The sequence below is a fragment of the Ambystoma mexicanum genome, chromosome 7p (genome assembly GCF_040938575.1).
Source record: "Ambystoma mexicanum isolate Mex_15411 chromosome 7p, UKY_AmexF1_1, whole genome shotgun sequence".
NCBI lineage: Eukaryota > Metazoa > Chordata > Amphibia > Caudata > Ambystomatidae > Ambystoma > Ambystoma mexicanum.
In genome coordinates this window covers 230,162,795-230,172,656 of record NC_090939.1, presented here as the reverse complement: position 1 = coordinate 230,172,656, position 9,862 = coordinate 230,162,795, and the positions used below count along the sequence as shown (strand labels likewise).

Genomic DNA, 9,862 nt, shown 5'->3' with positions numbered 1-9,862 from the left:
CAGTCCAAGAAATGGGGGGGTCCAACAGAGATGAAGAGACCTTAGTTGCAATCGTGAAGAGAATAGTAAAGCCAGATTTTGGCATGAACTCCAGACAAAACAGGGAAACATTGCATAGGTCGCAGAACAACTGCGGTAAATGTGGATGGTATAAGCATGCCAATCCGGAGAAGGATTGCCCGGCAAATAGGGCTGAGTGTTACAAATGTGGACAGGTAGGACACTTTGGCAAAGTTTGCCACACTTCCAGAGGAAGGGGTAGATTTAATTCACGTTACAACACAGCAAAGAATAACACTCAATTTGGAAGAGGTGCTTCGAATAGCGTGAGAGCACTATAAGAAGTAGGTGGTTCAGATGATGTAGTGGCCATCACAAGTGGATTTGAGGAAGAAGTGCAGATATTGGCACTCACATCGATGGAAAGTTCTGTTGGCCCCTGGGTGCCTATGGCTATAAATGGCATTACCTTACAGGTTATGGTTGATACAGGGTCTCCCTATACTATGGTGGACGTGGAGACGTATCTCAATGTGTTAAAGAAGAATATGGAAGATTTACATATGACCAAAGTTAGAGCGAGTGGCTATGGTAAGACACCGATCAACATTGTAGGCTATACTTGGGTACATTTGGACTTTGAAGGGAGAAAGACATATTGCAGATTATATGTAGCCCAAGATGGTTTTTCAATCGTAGGTTGGTGGGAACAGGCATAGTTGAAGATCAAGATACATCCAGGTGAGGACGTACCCATATTGTGTGTGACAGACAAGAGCTGTGAAAATGCTGTGAATTTAGCCAAGAGTTTTCCGAAAGTATTTAATGATAATATTGGGGTCCTCAAAGGTTTCAAACATCGCATAATTCTTAAGAGAGGGGCAAAGCCAATGGTTCACAAAGTAAGGAATATTCCTATTGGCACCCGGGAAGCACTACAAAAGGAATTAGAGAAATTATGTTCACATGACAGCATTGAAGCAATTGAGAGTTCTGAGTAGCTTTCTCCTATAGTGATTGTAAGGAAACCGGAGGGGTCAATCAGGATGTGCGTTGATTTGAGGGACCTCAATAACAGCATATGGGTGGATCGCCATCCCCTGCCTAACATTGGAGAAATGCTCACTACCATGGAGCCTGCAAAATGTTTCACTACGTTGGACTTATCCTCTGCATACCATCAGGTGGTCCTGGAGGAAGAGTCTAGACACCTCACATCGTTCATAATACCCCTGGGTGCATTTAGATATAAAAGAATGCCGTTTGGTTTAGCGTCGGCAGCTGCTGTATTCCAGAGACTGACGCAATATCTATTCAAGGGTCTACGAGGTGTGTATTATTTTCAGGACGACATATTGGTGTCTGCATTGACTGAAGAGGATCATGATGCCAAACTATTAGGAGTGTTGCAGGTCATATAGCAAATAGGTCTTACCCGTAAGATTGAAAAATGTAAAATAAAGAAAAAGGAGGTGACATACCTAGGACACTGCATAAATGCGGAGGGAATAAAACCTAAGGAAACTTTGGTGAACACCATTCTCAAATTACCAAATCCTGTGAACAAAGATCAACTTCGGAGCTTATTAGGCCTGACAGAATATTATTCGAAATTTGTGGATCATTATGCCGACAGGACAAGTCAAATGAGAAACTTGATGAATAAAGGTACCGAATTTGAATGGTCCGACGAGTGCAAAAAGGAACTGGAGACAATCAAAATGTTCATTAATAAGGCACCTGTTGTCAGGATGTTTGATTGTAGTGCCAAGACCATGATATCCGTGGATGCAAGTAACATGGGTTTAGGAGGTGTTTTAGAACAAGTGCAAAATGGATCAGTGGTTCCAATAGCTTTCGCTTCTAGAACCTTGAAAGGAGCGGAAAGGAATTATTCAACTATTGAAAAAGAGGCCCTAGCGGTGAAATGGATCCTTGAACATTTCAAAGGACTTATTTGGGGGAATTCCCATTGAACTCAAGACAGATCACAAGCCACTAATACATGTCATGAATCCAAAAAACCCACATTTGACATCCCCACGCATTAGAAGGTGGATCCTGATCATTATGCAGTACAACGTAATCATAAAGTATATTTCAGGGAGAACAAATGTGGTGCAGATTGTTTTTCCCGCTTGCCTTGTATCTGTGAAGTAGAAGATTCCAGTGGGAATGATGAGACAATGGAGGAACAAAACACTGAGTGCGTCATTGCGCAAGTACATTCTAGTTTCAATAGAGAGGAATGGATTGAAGCTATGAAAAAAGATTCAGAACAAGAACAGTTGAGGAGAGCAGTGGTGAGTGACTGGAAAGAGGTCAATAAAGACATAGGAACTTGGGAGAAGATCAAAGATGAAATTTCATGTGATGAGACATGCATCTACAGGGGAGATCGCATTATTCCGCCTGTAGCCTTGAGATAGAGAATAATGGAGATTGCACATGAAGGGTGTGTAGGGAGAAGTCTAACGAAGAGAAGAGTGAGAGAAGCATACTGGTGGCCCAACATGTGGGGAGATTTGGAAGCCATGGTCAAAGATTGTTCTGCGTGTGCAGTGAGTGATAAAGGAAAGATTACCAGGACGACACCATTACAACCGGTACCAGTACCTGATGCAGTTTGGACAAAATTGGCTATTTACATAGCAGGCCCGTATGAGATACTAGAACCACAAAAGATTTATTTAATCGTATTAGTTGACTATACATCCAAGTGGGTGGAGTGTGGGATCATTGAAAAGTCTGTTTCAGCCAGGAAAGTAAAAACATTTCTAGAAGAAATATTCAGCAGAGAGGGTGAACCACAAGAATTAATATCAAATAATGGTGCCCAATTTATGTCACAAGAAATCCAAGAGTTCCTAGAAAAGAGAGCAATCAAGCACAGCACGACAGCTTTATATCACCCTATAGGAAATGGATTAGTAGAAAGAATGAATCGCTTCATAAAAGATACAATACAATTGTCCATTGCAAATAAGCTCCCGTGGAAAGAAACGCTTAAAGAGGCATTGAATACATACAAGGTTACTCCACACTCAGTGACAGAAATTGAACCTTTCACACTGATGAGAGGAAGAATTGCCACAAACAGACTGAGACCTGCATGGATGACTCTCAAGAGAAGTAAGAACATTGATATGGAGGAGATTGTAAAGAAAATAAAGAAGAAACAAGAAGAATATAAAAAATATTATGACAATCAAAAGCATGTAAAGGAGAGCAAAATTGAGAGTGGGGATTGGGTCAGAGTAAGAGAACCCAAGAAAGTTCATAAAGGAGAAGCCAAGTATCGTTCCCCACAGAGAGTGGTCAAATGCTCAAAGAAGTCAGTGACTCTAGAGGATGGCAACAGGTGGTCATGTGATGATGTCATATTAACCAGAATAAGGCCGAACTGAGAACAGTGGCAATAGATACTCCTCACAAGGAACATGGAAAGATGGATGCATGATGCCTAGTGATAAAGCTGAATGTTCTGCAAATACAAGTGATGTTGGCCAAGCGAGGAAGACCACCCATCAGAGTAACATTACAAACTCTATGAGACCTAGAAGAGTTGTGCACAATTTCAAGAAGGATTTTTATTACTATTGAGTTTGTGAAACGTACATTAATGGTACATTATTCATATCTGCCATCTGAGAATCACCAAAGAAACATGATGTGTATCCTTTGCATGTAAACAATCAGAGTGTAAAGTTGGAAGCCATGTGTTGAGTGTAAACGTGTACATAGTTATAGTGTATATAGTTCATAGTTACAATCTTCAGAAACAATGTGGAGGAGGAGATGTTATAATGTAGAAGTGACACTATGCATGTTCCATATTCTATTAGAGTGTTCATCTTGTGTGGTTCTAAAATCTGATTGAGAACCACACAAAAAGAAGATGCAGTTTGACTAAGATATACTGTGAGGGACTTCCTTATAATAAACCTATGAAACTCATTAGTAGTGTCACATCGTTATTGGTGAAACTACATAACAGAAATCCTGTTGCGTTTCAAGTGCGGATATGCTCTGCCAATTTCCCTCAACGCCATGCGTTCTATGCGCCCTAAGCTCTTGCGCGCGCCTATTAAATCATCACAAGAAACCATTGACATATCACCCATAATAATAATAAAACGAAATGCACTTATCTCGGCTGCTTGAGCAGCAAAGAAAGAGGAAAGACTGTGGTTCAGGCAGTGGTTATAGGTGGAGAGGAGATATGATAGGACTGAGAGGTCACATGGTTTTTATGAGCTTATGAAAAACAGACTACGAATTCACTAAAGGTTTTTGGGAATTGTAGTTTTTTGTTTCATGGTTTTTCATAATTGTTTATTGTTGCTTTGCTGCTCTAGTATTAAAGTTCAGAGCATAATCTGAGCCTCCAAGTCTTGACATAGAATCCGTGCCTCCGGTGTTGACATAGAATTATGACTTTCTGAAATGAATGTGTTGAAAATCTGAATTTATAGTTGATAATGAATGTAACCAATCAGTGACACATACTTGTTCTACAGTTCTCCATTGGAAGATTAATACATCTGTCCGACTGGGGCGATTAGAAGTTTTCAGTTGTGTCATAATGTTTAACTTTCAGATGAAATAACAAAACACACTGGAATTATTATGCTCTTCCATGTGTACATACAAAACACCTACAGGATGCGGGTAACATTACTAGTCGTTGTTCAAAACTACAAATACGTCGACAAAAAACGAAGTAATGTGCAGGTATATCGTGACACTGTGACAGGTGACACGGTGAAGGTTGGTTGGTGTCACGGTAAACAATGGTACAATAATGATTAATAATTCTTATCGCGTACACCGTTTAGCAAACAAATAGGATTCCCTGAGATATAAGGTCAAATTTCGTTGTCGATTCGTCTCTTTTTTCCGATTGCCCTTAATCCGCCATCACGCTCAAGAAAACTAATTCCAGCTGGCAGGCTTTGGCAATTGTTACGGGAGTCTGTCTTCTTTGTCGAAAGAAAAAAGTATGACTGCAGCACCGTACATTGCTGAAGAGAACGGGTATAGGTGGGGTTCTCCTCAAAGTTTGGAACCTATATTGATCATTTATTTTACAATGTTACACGAATTTTTATAATTTTAGAATTTCTATTCTTTAAACCTCACCCTACTGTATGTACTCGGGTTTTGCGACAACACTACTTCCAAGTTTCCTGTATACATTAATTTGTAAACTATTCTAAAAATCAATACAAAATATTTTGAGTGAAAAAAATTCGGAGCTAAAAAGCAGAACAACATGACGGCCATCTTGGATAATGCACTGAAAGGCACAATAAAAGAGAAAAAAACAGTGATCACCCTTTACAGAAAAATACATTATTAGTGTTATATTCAAAGGAGAGTTAAACTGCCGTCAGTACAACTGATGATAACCCCTTGGGTACACGAGATACACATAAGTTCTTTTTTTAAATGTTGAGCGATAATCATATGTGATCTTGAATATTTTGCCAAAATGAGCACGACTGTCTCGCTCTTGAAATAACGTGTTTCTATTTAGCATTGAATTCACATGAATCGTGTTTATGATGGGTGTCAGGTACAGGTTGGTCGCGGTCTAGCGCAGTCTTTCCTCTGTGTCTATGCCGAGGTAAGCTGGAGTGTGTTGTGAGGTGGTAGGCGGCGGCGCACTGCTGCTCACGCATCCGGTCTGCTATAACCCGAGCGAAGATGGCGCAGACACAGGGAGGAATTCGTCTTAGCGCGGTAAGAAAACCAGACGCCCCCGGTCATATGGGCTACAGAGTCTACTTGGGAAGCTTTGTAATGTGATGGCAGGATGGTGCATAGCGGGGTCTGCTGATTCACTTTATGTTCACTCTGAGAGCATCACACAGTGCGGGGTATCCTGGGGCTTGTATGACTGACAATGTGCTATTTATTGGGTGGGAGATGAATAACCAGCAAGTTCCCATCATTTATGCACAAACATCTGATCAATGTAAGACTTTATCTTACAAACATAGCATGATATGATATGCCATTTATAACGCGCCTATGTACCAGTGTTTCAAGGCGCGATTGCAAGTGTTTAGATATATACCTGATCGATCCACTTTATCTCTATGATAATTAGCTAGGAATATCCCCCATTTATTGATGCGAATGTCACTCCCTGTTTTCTCTTCCAACCTTCCCCTTTGCGTTCAGTCTTTCCTGGAGGGCTTCGCCTAGAGACAATCAATATAAATAACCATGTTACCACCTTTCCTCTCCTGCTTTCGCCTCCCCTTTATGCCCATCAACTGTCAACACTTAAAAGCGACGTAAGCCTATACACGCAACCAATAGAAACCTGTGTCTTTCTTTTCTTCTCTCCTACATCGGCATTGGTTATTTTTGTCCCTCGGTTCATGTAAGCGCTATTAATTAACATCCATGCATTTTTTTTGTCCCAACTACTTTTACTTGTGGAACAACATATCTCTAACATGGGCAGCACTTCCCACATGCCCATATTGGTTACGCCCCACCAATGTTTTCATATTTGGGGCATGTGCTGAAATTGGCTGTCAGTGGTGTAACAATAGAAACTTGGCCCCTTGCAGAATGTCTGTAGTATAAAATTGAATAGAAGTTGGCTCGAGATGTTCACATTGAGGTCAAATGAAATTTATTTTGTCTTTTATAAAAATGACGTTTAAATCTGATTTTTAGGTTTTTAAAGCTGGTCTTATGAAATTGTTTAGTAATCTTATTTATTCAGGACACGTTCTCTTTTACGATGTGTATTTAGAGGTAATTGTAGATGCCCATTTTGTAATTAATTTAAGACTTATGATTATGAAAATGGGTAATCTTTTCACTTATTGAATGTGTTGATTAACAGTGTGACGAGTTTGTTTAAACTGTAACACACTATAATTAAATAATATAAAAAGAATGTCTCTGAAGCTGCCATGGTAATGGAGAGATAAAGGAGATGCGTAGGAATGCAGCCTTGTGATCTTTGGCAAATTGTCAAGGGCTTTTTTTTTATTTAAAGAATGCAGTATGTGACATATTAATAATTTATTTATTACAGTTTAGCAATATAGCAAGATGGGGATTGTCCCAAAATCTGCTGAGAATGGTGCTGCTGGAACCTAAATCAACGTCTCTCATTCGATTTGTCACAAACTGGGGCTGAACTCTTTAGAAAGTAGAGCGTGATGGAGACTTCTATTGTTTTATAGAATAATGGATCCATTGCAAACATCTATATACTGTGTTCTAAATGGGTTGCTGAAGGAGAATAGGCCAGGTTATCTAAGAGAGTTTATAGTATTTTGCTCATAAGTAGTGAAATGACTGATGCAGATCTTATTGAGAATCCGGTCAAGGTCAAAATACATCTTTACAAAAATAATTGGGCAAGGATTTTGAGGCATATCCACTCATATAAATCTTGAGTATTTGAAATGGGAGTACAAAAAGTTGGGAGTGCTTGCCCCGTATCTGTTGACATATCGGAACAGATCCATCAGGAGAGCATTTCTGAAATTCAAATGGAACCCCAATTTAATTAAGGAGGTAGTGGCTAAATACAAACTCATTACCAGTGGAAATGTGGTCTGTCGCCTTTTTACAGAAAGTGCTTCCAAGGAATCACTTTACCATTTGTTAAGTCAGTGCACCTCACTACATGCGAAAAGGATGGTATTTTTCAAGAAACATGTTGATTGGAACTACTCCTATTGTGATAAGGGGGATGAGTTCTGGGAGACATGTCTAGCTGGTCGCACCACCACACTTCTCTTGTCAGTGGTAGGGTTTATTGAAAGCCTGTATTTGGAGACTATTGAAGTATGATGTCATAAAACTTTGCATAATAATTAATCTACATTTCTAAAGTTGCTTTTTTTTTCCCTAAGCATTTTTTTTTACACTGTATGTATTGTGAAAGAATTGTATTGATGTTAGTTTTAAACTATTTTCTTAAGCAACGTCTGTTTTAATTCTTTTGTTTAATAAATTATATGCTTTTGTATAGGGTAAGCGTTATTTGCTTAACCATATAATCAATGCAAACATTTTATTTATTATAGTTTATTAATAAAGCAGGATGGGGGATTGCCCTAAAATTAGCCAAACTGTACATACTTGGCTACACTCAGTAGTAGCATTCTTTTCAAAATGATTTGTGTTGGATCCTAACAATAATTGTAGGAACCTGCCATCTGAGTACTCCGGACACCCCATTCTCAGACACCCCATTCTCAGTCTGAGTGGCATACCCCTATCTGTAGCAGCTCGACACCACAGAGCCACTTGAGGCCAATGGATGGGGGCACCCTCTGACAGTGTTGGTGCCACACATGACATTCATTTTCCATTAAAACACTATCTTGCTCGTCAACCCTCAAACCAGACTGGATTCTTATGCTAAGAAAACTCATCATCTCTTTGTGAGTTGTGTATTGTTTTTTTCCATTTGTGCTGTAAAGTTTGCATAATAGGAGGCCACACACATTGTTGCTGGAAGTAGATGGGTGTAGCTTTATTACACATTCTTAGATTTGGTTAACGTTTATTTGCATGTCTTGTCAAGCGATCAGCAGGCTTTAACCATAGTGCCATCAGCCGAGTCCCCTCCACATTCTGTTGCCCCTATCCTCTCTTAAGTTCTCTTTGACGAGGGCTCACTCCCAGCCTATGTTGTTAGGATCTGTCATGTTGTGGTGAGAATCAATAGCCTTCGAAGCAAGCAGTGCTGTTACCCATATCTGCTGGTGACTAAATTTATGTGTGCCCATATGGCCATTGTCCGGTATCCCGAGGGTGATGCCTGCCACTGTCGCCAATTTAACGGCCCTTATTTAGCTGGTGATTTGATGTATTTTTTTTTTTTTATCGTCCTTAGATTTATGAAATAGCTAATGGAAAAATATTCAGTTTGTTATGCATGCACCATTCCTATATATAGTTCGCCTAAGACATGGTCTATCCAGTCGTGACAGCTGCTAGATTGAGTTGACACGTGCAGAGTTCATATGCTTTTTGGTGATCTGGCATTGAACCACAATTCCAGAAATGTGGGGTCAAGCTAAGCCCTGAGAATTCTTAAATATGTGGGTCTTCGTTATTCGCCAACAAATCTCAACATCTTTGACCCACGACATCTGTGCACAACTTTTTGGGTGCACGAGGGCCTCCTGTAAGTAGGGGTGAGATTTGCCAGCGTTGTCTGTGGAAGGTGCACGCTCGCCTTCAGTTTCAGGGTTGGTGAATTCCCACATGACGTAAGGTTGTTTTCCAATCTGCTTCGTTTCTCGTTGACAGTCCGTATTTACATTTCCTCATTTCACCCCGTCTCTTCCTGCTAGCAGCTGGCGGGGCGCGTACATTCAAAGTGGTGGTGCGAGTCTTCCATGGCTCGCACCATATTCCTGACTTATTTTGCACAGGATAAGTTCCCATTCGTGTTGCCTGTTTGCAGCCAGCCTCCTCTGCTCCCTTGTTCTCTCACTGTTCTGTGGCTTCTGCCAAAGCTAAGCAATCGATGTAATCTTTAATAATTTGGGCAGCGAGAACCTGTCAATTGGGGCATTTAATGTTGCATTGAAATGCCACAACTATGAGCATTTCCCCACCCGCATAGACGGCTCGCCGAGCGAAGATGGAGCAGATAACAGGGAGCAAACGAGACGCCTCCGGTCATATGGGCTACCCAGTCTACTTGGGAAGCTTTGTTATGCGATAGCTTAGGATGGGGCATATCGGGTCTGCTGATGCACTTAATGTTCATTCTAAGAGCATCACAGTGCGGGGTGCACAATGTGCTATTGGGTAGGGAAGGAATAACCCGCAAGTTCACCTCATTTATGCACAAAACTCTTATCTG

The 9,862-nt window shown here is 40.4% G+C and overlaps 1 protein-coding gene across 3 annotated transcripts in view; it reads left to right on the top strand.

The window, feature by feature from the left end:
• Nucleotides 1–5,623: 5,623 nt before the first annotated feature.
• Nucleotides 5,624–9,862, top strand: part of MORC3 (MORC family CW-type zinc finger 3) — a 918,269-nt gene continuing 914,030 nt past the window's right edge. The window contains exon 1 of one of the 3 annotated variants that reach the window (XM_069636114.1): nt 5,624–5,745. In XM_069636114.1, the coding sequence (XP_069492215.1) occupies nt 5,710–5,745 (36 nt within the window). In that variant the 5' untranslated portion in view covers nt 5,624–5,709. Of the gene's footprint in view, nt 5,746–5,813; nt 5,981–9,862 lie in introns of those variants that run through there. The other 2 variants (XM_069636116.1, XM_069636115.1) reach the window with 2 other exon arrangements.